At 37.6% G+C, this 14,858-nt stretch overlaps 5 protein-coding genes across 5 annotated transcripts; 1 reads left to right on the plus strand and 4 right to left on the minus strand.

Annotated features, from left to right (window-relative positions):
- Window positions 1-185: 185 nt before the first annotated feature.
- Window positions 186-2,361, minus strand: BDF20DRAFT_845013 (isocitrate dehydrogenase, NAD-dependent). The gene is made up of 8 exons (XM_053079656.1): window positions 2,155-2,361; window positions 2,009-2,083; window positions 1,494-1,880; window positions 1,249-1,382; window positions 1,082-1,184; window positions 818-997; window positions 544-732; window positions 186-455 (listed from the first exon to the last, which is right to left on the minus strand). The coding sequence occupies exons 1-8, from the start codon at window positions 2,212-2,214 to the stop codon at window positions 444-446; spliced, it is 1,140 nt and encodes a 379-aa protein (XP_052940761.1). The 5' UTR covers window positions 2,215-2,361; the 3' UTR covers window positions 186-443.
- A 675-nt stretch (window positions 2,362-3,036) lies between these two features.
- On the minus strand, window positions 3,037-4,833 carry BDF20DRAFT_845015 (argininosuccinate synthase). Its single transcript, XM_053079657.1, has 3 exons — window positions 4,508-4,833; window positions 4,163-4,421; window positions 3,037-4,070 (listed from the first exon to the last, which is right to left on the minus strand). The coding sequence occupies exons 1-3, from the start codon at window positions 4,694-4,696 to the stop codon at window positions 3,277-3,279; spliced, it is 1,242 nt and encodes a 413-aa protein (XP_052940762.1). The 5' UTR covers window positions 4,697-4,833; the 3' UTR covers window positions 3,037-3,276.
- Window positions 4,834-6,167: 1,334 nt separating this feature from the next.
- On the minus strand, window positions 6,168-7,399 carry BDF20DRAFT_812484 (uncharacterized protein; the record flags this gene model as incomplete). Its single annotated transcript, XM_053076793.1, has 2 exons — window positions 6,168-7,055; window positions 7,121-7,399. 2 exons carry the CDS (start codon window positions 7,397-7,399, stop codon window positions 6,168-6,170), a joined length of 1,167 nt encoding a protein of 388 aa, XP_052940763.1.
- A 784-nt stretch (window positions 7,400-8,183) lies between these two features.
- On the plus strand, window positions 8,184-10,780 carry BDF20DRAFT_845020 (uncharacterized protein). Its single transcript, XM_053079658.1, has 6 exons — window positions 8,184-8,785; window positions 8,912-8,939; window positions 9,017-9,100; window positions 9,166-9,264; window positions 9,324-9,578; window positions 9,650-10,780. The coding sequence occupies exons 1-6, from the start codon at window positions 8,361-8,363 to the stop codon at window positions 10,553-10,555; spliced, it is 1,797 nt and encodes a 598-aa protein (XP_052940764.1). The 5' UTR covers window positions 8,184-8,360; the 3' UTR covers window positions 10,556-10,780.
- A 550-nt stretch (window positions 10,781-11,330) lies between these two features.
- BDF20DRAFT_812355 (Metallo-dependent phosphatase-like protein) lies at window positions 11,331-14,665 on the minus strand (the record flags this gene model as incomplete). Its single annotated transcript, XM_053076775.1, has 11 exons — window positions 11,331-12,109; window positions 12,167-12,459; window positions 12,528-12,621; window positions 12,723-12,892; window positions 13,412-13,705; window positions 13,778-13,859; window positions 13,918-13,974; window positions 14,049-14,178; window positions 14,249-14,373; window positions 14,452-14,522; window positions 14,604-14,665. 11 exons carry the CDS (start codon window positions 14,663-14,665, stop codon window positions 11,331-11,333), a joined length of 2,157 nt encoding a protein of 718 aa, XP_052940765.1.
- Between the last annotated feature and the right edge of the window lie 193 nt (window positions 14,666-14,858).

Consider the following 14,858-nt stretch of genomic DNA (forward strand, 5'->3'; position numbering starts at 1 on the left):
AGGTTGCAATTCCATTACTGACAATGACTTGGTACTATTTAGTGGCTTACACACAGCAAAGGAATAGAGTGTCCATCATCTGATTTCAAAGAACGATAATTCTATTACTAGTTTTTTTTTTTTTTTTTTTTTTTTTTTTTTTTTTTTTTTTTTTTGTTACAGAAAGAACTTTTTGAGATAGGTATCCTAGGAACGCCTGAATGACGTGATCAAAATCGATACCATTTTAGGATCACTAATTCAAAGTCTCTGCTTTTCTCCAAATGTGTCTAAAATATACAATACAAGGAATGAACATGTTTATTTTATATAAGGATTTAGTACAGAAGTATTGGGAGTTAGAAAAATTGTCTAAGTATTTCCTTTCCTATCCTTCATGGTAATATTTTTGGGAGTATTAGATATATAGTACCCTTCTCTAACATTTTACCAAGTCAGCAAGTTTATTGCAAATTCTGGTTTGTTTTTTTTTATAAGAATCAATTAAAAATGATTAGCTATATTATCACAACCTTTTTTTTTCTTATCTCAATGGATACTTACATCAATGATGGCGCGAGTATAATCAGAGTTGCTGGATTTACCACCCAAATCAGCTGTCAAATGCTTGCCTTCTGCGATGGTCTTGAAGACGGCTTGTTCGATATTAGCGGCTTGGTTTGTTAAACGCATATGCTTCAACATCATGATACCAGATAAAAGTAAAGCAGTAGGATTAGCCTTGTCTTGACCCTATTATTGAACGTAATCCAAGAATGTTTAGACACTGTCATTGATATAGTTTTTTTTTTTTTTTTTTTTTTTTTTTAAACCTTACAGCAATATCAGGAGCAGTACCGTGAACGGCTTCAAAGATGGAGGCATCACGGCCGATATTACCAGAAGGTGTCAAACCGAGACCACCAATCAAACCTGCACTCATATCAGATAAGATATCACCATATAAGTTAGGCATGACCATGACAGTATCAGCATAAATAGAAGGATCAGAGGTGATCTAAAAACAAATAAAAAAAGGCATTATGTCAGACCAACAAAAGAAGTTCTCCTTCAATTCAATCTTGAAGAAGAATCCACTTACATGCAGACAAGCACGATCTAAAAGAACATCATCGAACTTAATATTAGGGAAATCTTTCGATACTTGTTTACAGACATCCAAGAAAAGACCATCAGCCAATTTCCTAGTCAAGAATCGCTCTATTAATACGACTGGGTTTTGATTTAAGCATAAACCACTGAACTTACATGATGTTGGCTTTATGAACAGCAGTGACACGGTCACGGCCAACACTTTCGGCGTAAGTGAAAGCATAACGAGCAACTCGCTCAGAAGCCTCTCTTGTAATTAATTTGATAGATTGTACGACGCCATCAACTACCTAAGATGGTCGAAACATCATTGGTATCTGTCTTATTTCTTCACGTCCCCCTTTTACTCCTCCATCTTTATGATGGAATTTTCTTATTATTAAACTTATCATTCTTCTTACCTCATGCTCAATACCAGAGTATTCACCTTCAGTATTTTCACGAATAAGCACAGTATCGACATTTTCATAAGGAGTTTTATAGCCAGCAACGGAACGACAAGGACGAACATTGGCATAAAGGTTGAAAGTACGACGGAGAGTCAAGTTGAGAGAGACGTGACCTTTACCAATGGGGGTGGCCAAAGGACCCTTCAAGGCAACTGTATTTTTACGCACACTGTGGAGGGCTTCGTCAGGAATGACAGTTTTGCCTTCTCTAAGTACAGGTGTGACATCAACTTCTTCCCATTCAATAGGCGTCTTTGCAGCAGCAAAGATTTCTTTGACAGAACGTGAAATCTCGGGACCAATGCCATCACCAGGGATCAAGGTGACCATGTAGTTACCCTTTTTTTTGAAATGCCAAAAAGGCAGGAATGAACATGCGTTGATTAAGTTAGTATGAGCACAAACATCTCTCTCTCCCTTTTTATTTTTCGCTTTTGCATCATTTTGTCTTGTGCTTTATTGCTTACGTTTTCATTCTTTTGAGCATTGAAAGCTTGTGTAATGCTGGGAGTAGCAGTGGTGATAGCACGAGCTGAATTCCACTATTGAAATGATATCATGAGTTATATCATTAACTTTTTTTAGCGTCAACCGTTGTCTGTATATATCTTACTTTAGCAGAAGCCAATGCACTGGCTTTTAAAGCAGTAGTAGTTGTACGGGATAAGAACATGTTGAGTGTATAGTACTTGATGTTAGAAAAGAGAAAATAAAAGGTAGGGTAAATAAAGAGAAGAAGAGGGACAACTAAAAAGTGGGAGTTTGAATAACTGAAGTAGGATGTTTTTAATGAATGATCATTTGAGTTATAAGAAAAAGTTTAGATAAGGAAGGTAAAAACGCGGGGGGGGTGGGTTGATGTGGAGTTTGGTTATCCAGGGCCGAGCCAATCGTTATTGAATCTTGTCCACCATAAGAAAAAAGTCAGGCAAAAATGGGGAAGGTCTGTGGTAGACATCGATAAGCAATAAAGGTAGGAAGACGATAGTTTATGCAAGCCACAAATGTAAGCAACGTTTTATACTTAGCAAGTTTGGTGTTTGTTTGAAGAAACAGAGGGGCTCCTAATATACTGATCTAATGCATAACAAATGTGGCGGCTATAAATTGATTTTTTTTTTCCTGGGGAAATTGAAGGCCGAAAAAAAGAATTAGCTATATTGTGTGGAGAACACATTATGTCACCAAAACTCCGGTATTGTAGATAGACTCTCATTTAGAGATTTCGTTTTGCCGCCAAAACAGACTCTTAAACTATTTTCGACGTAGTGCAAACCTAGGACAAGATTTTATCCGCTTGATTAATACCATATTATGCTTCAGGTTCAGATGGTTCGTGTGCCTCTATCTTGTTCTATATTGTACATAGCCTATATTAGACGTGATATACAGTAGATAGACTGCGGTAAATAAATAATCTATCTGATTTGTACGCACTCGAGTAGTGTATCTCACAAACACGTCAAACTTCACATATAAAATTTTCTTTACTCTTGTTCAAAATATAGTAAGTCATATAGACAAAAACGACATTTTTATCGTTTTCATTTTATTCAAATTTTTTGTACATGAAACAGGATGATACAGAGTCAAAGGAAAGGAAGGATATATATATAATATAGAAAGTGTGCGAGAGCTCATTGTTTTGCAGAATAGTCTAAATTAATTTTTGTTTTTTACAGAAAAAGATATACTTCAAAAATACATCACGACACAAGTAGCTTTGCTGACCTCTTTATTGCTTATCAGCAGGAGTCCATTTTTTGAGACGAATAGAATGAACCTTGATGAAACCATCAGCATCTTGAGGATTATAGCCACCTTGCTCATCCATTGAAGATTCTTGCATGTCGTATAATTTGGCACCATTGCCGCGAGCGACACGACCTTCAATAACAGTATTACCCTTATACAACTTCAACTTGACATCGCCTGTCACATTACGTTGTGTGAACTCAATAGACTTGGCTAAATACTCACATTCAGGAGAATAGTATTGGCCGTTGTAAAGAGCACGGCCATAAGGTACGGTAATGTTTTGATCACGTAAAGCACGCAATTGTCCATCTAATGTCAAACCTTCCAAATCCTTATGAGCAGTTCTTAAAATGGTGCCTCCAGGAGTTTCATAGCAACCACGGGATTTGACACCAATGAAACGAGATTCTACGATATCGATACGGCCAATACCATTACGACGAGCCACAGTGTTGAGGTAAGTGAAAAGAGCAACTGGCTCGGTGACCTCATAGCCATCGTTGTGGTTGACAACCTTGACAGGAATACCCTTTTCAAAACTGATAGTAATACGTTCGGGGGTGTTGGGAGCATCTTCGGGATCAACGGTAAGCTTCCACATTTCTTTGGGAGGAGTAACATTGGGATCTTCAAGAATACCGGCTTCGTATGAAATATGGAACAAGTTTTCATCAGTGGACCAAGGCTTTGCTTTGGTTTGGGCAACGGGAATACCCTTTTCAGCAGCAAAATCCAAAAGAGCGCTACGGCCAGCGAAACGTTCAAAGAAGACTGTAAAAATGGTTGTAAGTAAGAAAAAGAAAGAAGAAACACTAACCCAATATCCCTTTGACATGTAAAAGCGGTCTTAAAAAAATACTTACTGGGCAATCTCCAAGGAGCAATGACTTGAATATCAGGATTTAAGGCATAATAGGCCAATTCGAAACGAACTTGATCATTACCCTTACCAGTACAACCATGAGAAACATATTGACAACCTTCACGAGCAGCAATTTCAATTTGTTTACGAGCAATGACAGGACGTGCTAAAGAAGTACCAAGGAGGTAGACAGATTCATAGATAGCATTAGCTTGAATAGCAGGGAAGATTTGTTCTTTGACGAATTCTTCTTTGAGATCCTATCGAGTAGATTAATAGTAATGCTCGTTCAATTTGTTCGATAGAACAGTATTACGCTGATTCGAATACAATTAAGAGAACTTACCTCGACAAAGACTTTAGCAGCACCAACAGACAAAGCCTTAGCCTTAATAGCTTCGAAATCTTCTTCTTGACCAACATCAGCAATATAAGCTAATGTTTCGTATCCTTGTTCAATCAACCAAGCCAAAATGACTGAGGTGTCTAAACCACCAGAATAAGCGAGGAGGACCTTTCCTTTATTATCGACCATCGTTTGATATTTGAAGTATTCTTGTGATTCGAAAAGAGAAATCTAGATAGAGAATCGCAGAAAAAACAGAGAGAGGAGAGAAGAAAGACAATTTTTATGTTAACTTTAGCTTTTATATACTCAATCACTCTAAAAACCTTAAACTACTGATTCATAGTGAGGATCAGAAGTTCTAAATTCCGAAAAATCCGGTTTGTATTCTTCGTTCCCTTTCTTCTCGCATTTGCACCTATATCAGTTACAACATAGGCCTGTTGAAAGACAGTTAGAAAATTCTATGCACATTCATAACTGTCCTTAATGCAAAAATCTTGCTTTTTTGTAACGTTAGATATACAGTGTTGCACCTTGAATTTTGACAAGTTCAAATGACAACAGTCAAAGTCCAAGTTTGTACAGTTTTTCGTCGGACTTAGTTTAATTCTTTCAATGCTCGCTTCTGTGATAAACGATGAGTCAGACTTCCTTATTTGTACAGACAGACGATTACCCCACATTCAGTTTTGGGAAAATGCAGCTCATCCTGAAAATTTGTTGACAATAGTTAGTCTGGTAAATCGTCCGTTTGTAAGTTATACTACTTTCTGTTGATTTTCAAGTCATATAATCGTAAAAATTTATAATATAATTATGCTATCGATGTGAGAGAAAATGCATTTACAGAAATATGTATGAGTTCATAAAAAACAAAAGGTATAACAATTTACATATCTCTTTATCTTTTGATTTTATCGTATAAATGTCTGTTTGAGCTACCTATTTTCAATAACAAAGTCTACAGGAAAGCACCCATTAAAACTACAGAGGAAGCTCAATGTGTACTTTGTATAGACTATTTCAATAAATTCATGTCAATCAAACAAATTTGCTACGGTTACAAATGAGTTTCTCGAATAAATCTTTGGCGGTTTCCTCAACGAAAATTCAATCAATTTGTAGGCCATTTGAGTGTACTTTGACAACGACTTACGGCTCACGTTGAGAAGATCATCGCCATGGAAGAAGCTCGATTGAAGGACGGTGTACAGGAGGAACGTGGTTCTTCTCGATGAAAATACAATGCAAGATGGGATTGTCTATTTGAACAGTTGCAAATTGGTTTTGAAGAAGTCGAATTTAGAGCATGTATGATTCACATAGAGAAAGTTCAAGAAACGAAAAGAAGACCTTAATGTTTTATGAAGACAAGGATTATTTCAATCTTGGGAGCGGTTAGCTCAAAACGTATTGTGTCTTTTCAAGCGGTGATGATCGAACGTAGGACCGATATCTTTGCAAAATTTATAGACGAGCAAAAGCAAATGTTGCAATGGATTCAGAACATCAAACCCAAAGTTAAGCTAGAGATTTGCCATGGTTGGATGAAACTATAGGGACAAAAGCTTTGTGCTCGGTAATGAATGTATCCTATAAAATGAAAAAGCAATTTATTTTCGAGGTTTTTTCTTTATTTATTAGGCGGTACGACAATTTAAAAGTGATCCAATTTTCTTTGAAATGGCCTCGATCGGCGTGCTGTGTTATTTCTACCACGGCTATTATTATTTGGATGGTTATTCACTATAGCTTCATCATTTCGCTTACGCTTTGTAAGGTTGTTGTAAAGGCTATCATCGCCATTATCATCTACTTCTGCTTTACTTGCTTCTGTGTTTTCCACTGAAAAGTATTTCGAAGTAGTTTCACTCATATTATTTGATGGTAACGGTGATGTATAAGAAATCGCTGTGTTATGAGCAGCAGCAGTAGTGTTGGTATGTTCTATTGAGGGTATACTTGCTTTTTGTTCTGTAATATTTGTAGACGTTGTTGTCGTCTCATAACAAGGCGATCTTGTAGATGAGCTTGGGAGGTTTGGTAAGGGTATATTTTGTGCTTTACTACATGTTCTACAGTACCAAGGATCCAATTGTATTTCGGAATTGTCTATGGGTGGATCTTCGCACAGCTGATGAAAGCCTTGGTTACAAAGGTCACAAAGAAAAATATCGTTATTCGGAAATTCATCTTTTTTCCCACAATGATAACATGCTGTATCGTCCTCTATGGGTGCTTCCGTGGCTGAATATGCATAGTCCACACCAAAGTCATTTGGGTCATACCCGTCATCATCGAAGGTATAATCTGCAAACGTGATTGTGCCACCGTTATTACGCGTATCCTGATTGTTACAATGTTCTTCAGCTTGTTGCTGTTTAATTGAGTCAACTTGAGCAACAGGACTATAAGACGACTGATCTAGCATGTCAATATTTCCATAGAATAAATAAGCGGGTCTGTAATCGCGCGAGAAGACTGTAGGATTACAGTAACCATAAATCTGTCCTGTAATATCCGCCAAAGCTTGGTCTGAAGAGATCTACAGAGAGAACACTTGAGGTAAGTTTTAATAGATCCATACATTCTCAAACGATTCAGTCTTACAGTTGCCTGTTCTTCTTTGTCTTTTGATATCACACGCCATAGTGATCCATCTGCATTATTTCCTCGGTAGTCTCTAAGATACAGGCACCACGTGTTGGCAGTGGGCTTGCTAAGAGCCACATCTTCCAGCCTTACTAAGAGAACTCCCATAAGATGGTAATTTGCATGATCTAAGGCATTTGATCGTTTCTGAAACGCTAGTCTATCCTGGCGACATTTATCTGATCTTTCTTGTAAAATATTTAATAACCCTGATTTCTCGATTTCACTTCCAGTCATGCCATCTGAGCCTTCCTTATCGTCGTCGTAAGCATCATGCTGATCGTTCAAGGAGCACTTTTGTTGAAAGTAATAGAGTGTATCATTGATCAGATCTTCGATCGGGAACATGCGTCCCTGAAATGAATAGAAGAGACTATCGTCAGTACGTTGGACTTGTGAGAACCTTGTTAATTCTATGCCCTTTCGTGCCTAAATACCGGAAGAAAAACTTCTTCTCATTAGCATAGTATTATACGTGAGCCCGAATAATTTCATTCCCCACGTTACTGTAGTGGAAGTCAAGACAAATCTCACGCCAACCAGTTGCTCTGCTTTTTTATAGTTGGCAAGATCCCAATCATCATCTGATTTTATTTCGTAGGTTTCCCATAACCAGGTTGACTGCTGCTGACTTCCCACCCCATAGCCATTGTCAGTAGAAGTGGCCACTGTTGGCACTACTAACTTTTGGCAGTAATCGAGGAACGCGTTCAGATCGTTTGTATAACCATACTGTTGTAAGGCATCTTGCATAATCGATAATAGATTGATGTTTTCCGATCTAGGTAGGGTATGTAACTGTAAGAGGATTCGACCTAGTAGGTTGGTTGGTATAGTATCAACGTTAAGCCCCTCCATGTTGTTGTCAGGTTCTCGCTCAATTGTGGTAAAAAGAACAACACTGGCAACAAACAGTTACAAAAATTGAAAGACAGCCGTAGATGATGGGAAACCATGAATTAACCGAGGTGTCGTGGGAGCACAGGCCAGTCCGGCAGATCTTTTCCGCCCAGAAGGGTATTTTTGTTCGAGGCCGCAAGATCGCCAATTAGCTTCAAGGCCGTGAAGTCATAGCTATAAGCGAAAAGACACTGCATTTCTAATAGGCTTATTCTTCTTTACTACTTCTCTCCTGACTGTAGCTTTCTTTTTCCTTTCCTTTCTAATTGTAATTGTAAATAAGTCATTTCAATTAATAATGTACAGCGATCGACAACCCAGACGTGGAGGCGGAAGAGGTGGTGGTGGTCATAGTGGCCGCGGTGGGGGATACACCACCAACAACGCGTATAATAATAACAGCAGCAGCGGCGGTGGCCTTTCCATTACAGCACGTTTAGGTCCAACCAATATTCCTATAAATGACAGATTAGGGCAGTCAAATGCTTCCAATCAAAGAAACAGCAATTCGGGTGGTTATTATCAAAATCAGCCTCAAGGCCAGTATCATCATCAACAACACAATCAACCACCACCACAACAGCGAGGCCGAGGAAGCTATAGAGGCGGAGGCGCTTTTTCTAGTAATAACAATAATAATGGTAATCGCGGGCGAAGAAATCGATACAGTGGCGATGATCGATTCAAAAATGAGTTTGTAGACGAAGACATCGACATGAGGCCGTAAAGTATAGCTATAGCTTTTTATTTGTGAAAACAGCGCCAACTGTACAAAAAATCCGGAATGAATTTCGCATATTCGATAGCTGATCAATTTCTCTTTCTCAATACTTTTGTATTCTTAAACAGTGATACCTCTGCAGGCAATGTAGTGACAGTAAAGTATTTTCAATCGAATTTCAATGTTTCTGAGAAAACTGTAAAACTAACTGTATGGTTTTTGTCTCTTAATAGGTCACGGGATTTCCCCCAGGAGCTGAACAAAAAGTGCTCGGATTTTTAACACGAAAGTCAAAGGCTCCATGGGAAGCATTGGATGTAAGTACTGGATTATAAAGTGAGAGAATAACGTCAAAAAAACTGAGAGAATACTTATCCTTTAGGTACAAGAACATGATGGATTTTTGTATATAACAGTAACTGATGAGGCAACAGCAGATAATCTTTGTAGAATGAATAACTATCAGTTTGGCGCCCACAACGTAAAGTACTGATTCAGAAAATGTTATTTTGACATAATCTAATCTTTATATTGGAACAGTTACTACAGATCAGCCGTGGCGGCAGTAATGGTAGCAATGCCGGTGGTGGTATGAATAAGAACAATAATTTCAATAAACAACAAGGTGATCGAAGACCTTCCAAAGTATCAGCCTTGTTAGAAGGGTTTTTGAATGAAAGGTGGAACCCACAAGCTGGATATCTCGATTTAGATGAACTACCAGAAACACAGCATAGCATCAGCGTCGTCATCTCTAAATTAGTACAGGCAGCTAAATCATTATATGGTGATCAAGTAAGCGAAAAATGAGACATCTTACTACCAGAACGTAGAGTTACAGTAATTTACTCATTTCTTCATTACAGTTGCAAACTATTTCTTTTGCGCGAAACAAATTATGGTCAGTTGCACCTCTTCAAAAACTAGCAGACTTATTTCCCAACCTCCAAAACCTCTCCGTTGCCGATAATGATATAGCCGAATTCCGTAGTTTAGATAAATTAAGAAATAGATTACACAACTTGCAGGAACTACTTCTATCTGGAAATCCTATTCAAATCAACAACACTTTAGATCAATATCGAAAAGAGGTATTGAAACGATTTCCAACCATCCATACATTAGATATGCAACCAGTGACTGATACGCCGGGATCAGTCAATTTCACGCCCGCAGCCTCACCTAGCATACCCAACAATCTAATAGTATCGCCTGCAACAAATGACTTACCATTGCCTGTACGTGCTGAATTTTTCGATCAGGATAATTCACGTATTGCTACACAAGACCTTTTATCCAAATACTTTCCATTATTCGACACCCAGCGTCCATCGTTATTGGATTTATACGATACAGATGCCATATTCTCAGTAGTGTTCAGTAATCAAGGCACTGTTCAACAGCAAACAGCTTGGGGAAATAGCCAAATGCGACCTGGTCAACGTATGGTAATAGGGAACGAAAATATTATCAAGCGTATTAATCAATTACCGGCCACAGTGCACGATCTTTCTAGTAACATGAACTTTATCACGGATGCATGGCAAACGCCTGGTTCATCAAAGCATCCGGTAGTTTTGTTTTTGACCGTTCATGGTTGTTTCACTGAAGCACCAATGGGCACACCTTTGTCATTCGATCGCTCATTTTTAGTAGCGCCTTCTACACCTGGATCACGAGCTCAATCCGCAGGTTGGAACTATGTTATCCTTTCTGATTCATTGATTATTCGTAATTATTCTACACAACCACGTACGTTAGTTACAGCATAAATATATAGCTCATGTGTTGTATGCATTGCTGTAAAATTCCAGGAATGTAGTTTATTATATAGCTTTCTACATACTATGCTTTGGCCCTCAATTTACCATAACATACATTCTTCTACATAATTAAAGTACATGTGTTAGGGATTTTTGGTCGAATGATCAATATAACATAATGAGATTTATCATGTTCACCGAATATTGAGTTTGCTAGTGTCCATTGATTATGCGCCACTTGTGCTTCATCTTAATAATTTAAGCATACAGGTTCAATTCCCTTTTCTATATCAACTGTAGTCTTTTGGATAGTTTTCAGCTTCCTTAAAGTACAGTTTGTAATCCATAGTTCATAGATAACCATGCGTTAATGAAACAAGCGGTTTAGTCTCAGCATATAAACTCTTTCAGAACTCGAATAATCAACCATGGACTTTTTCTTCCTTCTGCTACAGCTCTCTTTAAAATTTACGCAGAAAGATTACCGATCAGAGACTGTAAGACCATATTAATGCAACTTAAAAAAGATAATTTCTCATTATCAAGTCAAGGCAGACATGGTTTTTCTTCCTTGTCTGTCACATTATTTTTAGTACAAGCCATAATGAAAACTTTCTTTAATCTATCTTCAAAGACACTGCTTTTCCTTCAACTATTATTACACATATAATTCCTTTATAAAATCCTTAAACTGAAACATTTTTATGTATCATTTCTATACGAATATCAAGAGAGAAAACGAAACGAGAATAACAATGGGAAAAAAAAGCGAAGTTTGTATTGCTTACTCTTTTTTGGTTTGCTTTTGAAGAGCAGCCATCACAGTGGAAGCAGCGCCAGATGCAGCAGACGGTAGGTGAGATTGATTGGTAAAAGCAGCAGAAGTAGGATTAGGTGGTATAGGTGTATTCTGATTGATTGCATCCATTGCTGTTGTGTTGGGAGACGAACTTGATAAATGATACTGGGAGTGGGAATGATGAGAGTGGAAATTAGGCGTATTATCTGCCATAATAGCTGTTCTGTGATTCACATACGCATTATTCATTGATGAAATACTCGAATACACTGGTGTATGGAAAAAGCCCCCTTGAGGAACTGTAAAACGTTGATTTTTTCTCTCCAACACAGCAGTTTGGTATTCTACTTGAACACACACTTCTCTTAAACCCTCAATATGGCTCATAAGCCATTCTGTAACTTGCTGTCGAATGGCTTGGGTATCTTTAACATCATCCTTGACGTGGACATGAAGAGATCCTATCATTGTTTCTGCCTCATAAGGCCAGAATCGCACTTGATCAAAGTTTATAATGCCGTCAATATTGCTTTTAATCTCTTCTAGAGTGCCTTCGACAACAGTGACCGTATCGTCATTGAGCTCCAACATAAGAACAGCGGCAGATTGCTTGATTAAGGGTATTACAGATAAAATAATAAGAGTAGCAATGAAAAGAGAAGCAATGGGGTCAAAGCCTGTCCAACCAAACCATTTGATGAGTAATGTAGACACAATGACACCAACGGAGCCTAGAGTATCTGCCATGATGTGTAAAAAAACACCTATGTATCGATAACCATTAGTAAAATTTCTTGCATGCTTTCCCTTGATTAATTTACCTTGCATATTGGCACTATGTCCGTGGTTATGGCCGTGATGATGGTGATGGCCGTGTCCATGTCCGTGACCGTGGTCGTGACCATGACTATGTCCATGTGCATGTCCATGATTAAATGCAAAGATACCCACTAAATTGACAACCAACCCAATGAAACTGATAAATAATAGACGATGCGTGTTCATCATGGGAGGATTGATCAATCTTTGTATAGCCTCGCCTACAATAGACAATGATATAAGGACCAAAAACACACCATTGAAGTAAGCTGCTACAGTTTCGATACGATTATAGCTATGGTGATAAACGTTAAAACGGGAATTTGATGTGTATATTCGCAAGCAACCCTCTTGAACTTTTACCCGTATGAATATTCTGAATTAGAAGGCCATTTACTCATGACAGCGGCAAATAAACCAATACCCAAAGCTAAACAATCAAAAAACATGTGGATAGCTAAGTTTGAGCAAAAATAAAAAATAAAAGGGGTCAGTATATCCATTATCATTTATACGCGTCCTTTGCTATAATAACAAGCTGATCAGCTCTATCACTACCATCTGAAATTAGACCTAAGGAATTAGTCCAAACACCATATGCCAATTGTACAAACATATATGACAGATTCAATAACAGGAAATAGAATATCTGCTTTGAGTCCTGGTTGCTTAGAATGATTTCCAGAGACTGTTTAACGATTCTTAGAGTCGAGATTCTTTTCCCACTGCTTATGGCGTAAGCTGTCGCTGGTGATTTACCATAGTGTGTGTTTAGGCTATGCGTAGGTAAATCTAAAGGAGTTGAGCTGAACATCGTAGCATCTAATGTATTATCTGCTAGTGTTCTTGAAATTGTAAAACAATAAAAAGGGGGAAAGCTGTTTTGCACTTAATTAAGCTTCTTAGCGGTTCTTTAATTCAGAGGCTAACACTTAACAGCGTCTCCAATCATCCACTTGATAAGCGTCCACAATGTTGCCTTGCCCAGCCAATGATAAAGTCTAAAGGCTATGGGTTATAGCCATATTGACCAAACTATCGTTTATTACGAAGCAACCATTGTTGCCTTCTGCGATTAGCGTTAGGGGTATAAAATATTGTTCACAGTTTGATAATCGCTGGAAATTGATATACAGAGAGAGCAATTAATTTTCGAAGTGTCGCTGAAACTACAAGAAGTACTCGAGTTTTGCATCCTAAGTATAAAACAAATGTTAATCAGATAGTAATGAAAATGTCATGCTAACGTTGGTTTTCGTACCTTTCCAGATAATGCTGAATTGTCTAATACTCTATCATTTTCGGGCGCAGCATCAAATACATTGAAATACCTTTCACCATTCGCGCTCACCTCTAATATTGACGCCAGATTGCCACAACGGTAACAATAGTTAGGCGCTGACCAAACCGTAGATAGTTTGTCATCAAATAGAACTTGATATCCCGCATTACATAATTGATGTGCTCTCAATATATGATCCATACTATTTAAATGCAAGAAACGATTCACCACTGCTTTTCCGAACGTATAGCCTGCTCCTCTGTTGATTTTTTTATACCAGTTAGCAATTGTGTTAATTGTATAGGAGAATTTCGTTTAACTAAATTGTTACCTAGCTGATATAGCAAAATCTTCTTTATCTGGGTCCGGATCAGACCAAACAAGATCTGCCATTGCGCCTTCATGTGGTATTTCTAAGAAAGTTCCTGTTACATCACTGGAACTATACTTCAATTGTATCTCTCATTTTACCTTTAAATCTGTCTATCACCTTAATCTGATTTACAACGTGTATGGTTGGCGATAGACCTAGATGCAAGAATTTTTAGTTGACCTTATATAATGAAGCACTAAACTTCAATAACTTATTCAACAAGAAATACCTCCATGTACACAAAAAATGCTATTATCAATAACGACTGATAGTGTCAAGTAATCGAACATATCTGTAAAGTACTTCCACACCTGCATGGAGCCATATTTCCTCATACATTCCGCATAGAATCCATATGTCTATAAGTAGGAGGTCATTAGCATGGTCATTTCACAATATTTCGCTCGAGACAAGTAATCTAACTCGTACCTGAGTCACTGCCCTCGACTCATGATTTCCTCTTACAAGTTGCACACGATCTGGGTATCTCAATTTTAAGCATGTTAATAATGATATTGTTTCGATACTAAATAATCCTCTATCAACATAGTCGCCTAGAAAGCAGAAATTTTTAACGAATACTTATAAGCACACAAAATAAGATTACTATTCTTTCTGTTTAACAGTTTTACCAAGAAATAAGTAATTTGTGTCTGGGCAATAACCACCAATTCGAAATATTTCAATTAAATCGTAATATTGACTATATTGCATTATTTTCAATAGTTCACAGTAAGTATTGTAATAAACGATATACAAAAGGGGAAGGCTATTGTTACTCTACCCATGGATATCGCCTACAACCGTTACTGGAGCTTTTATATGAACAACATTGCTTTCTGACATTAGCAATTCTTTCGTCTTTTCGCATATATCTTTCAAAACACATTCCGCTAGTAGTTGTTTTTTGTAAAGCTTTTCTAAACATTCGTCAAGATTTGTTCCTGTCATTTCAATGACGTACACTTGCAACCGATTGCTTAGCGAAGTAGAGGTTATACTTCAAAAGGGGATTTTAAAGGGAGAAGAACAAAAAAAA

Source organism: Mycotypha africana (genome assembly GCF_025528875.1).
Source record: "Mycotypha africana strain NRRL 2978 chromosome Unknown BDF20scaffold_1, whole genome shotgun sequence".
In the NCBI taxonomy this organism is placed as follows: domain Eukaryota; kingdom Fungi; phylum Mucoromycota; class Mucoromycetes; order Mucorales; family Mycotyphaceae; genus Mycotypha; species Mycotypha africana.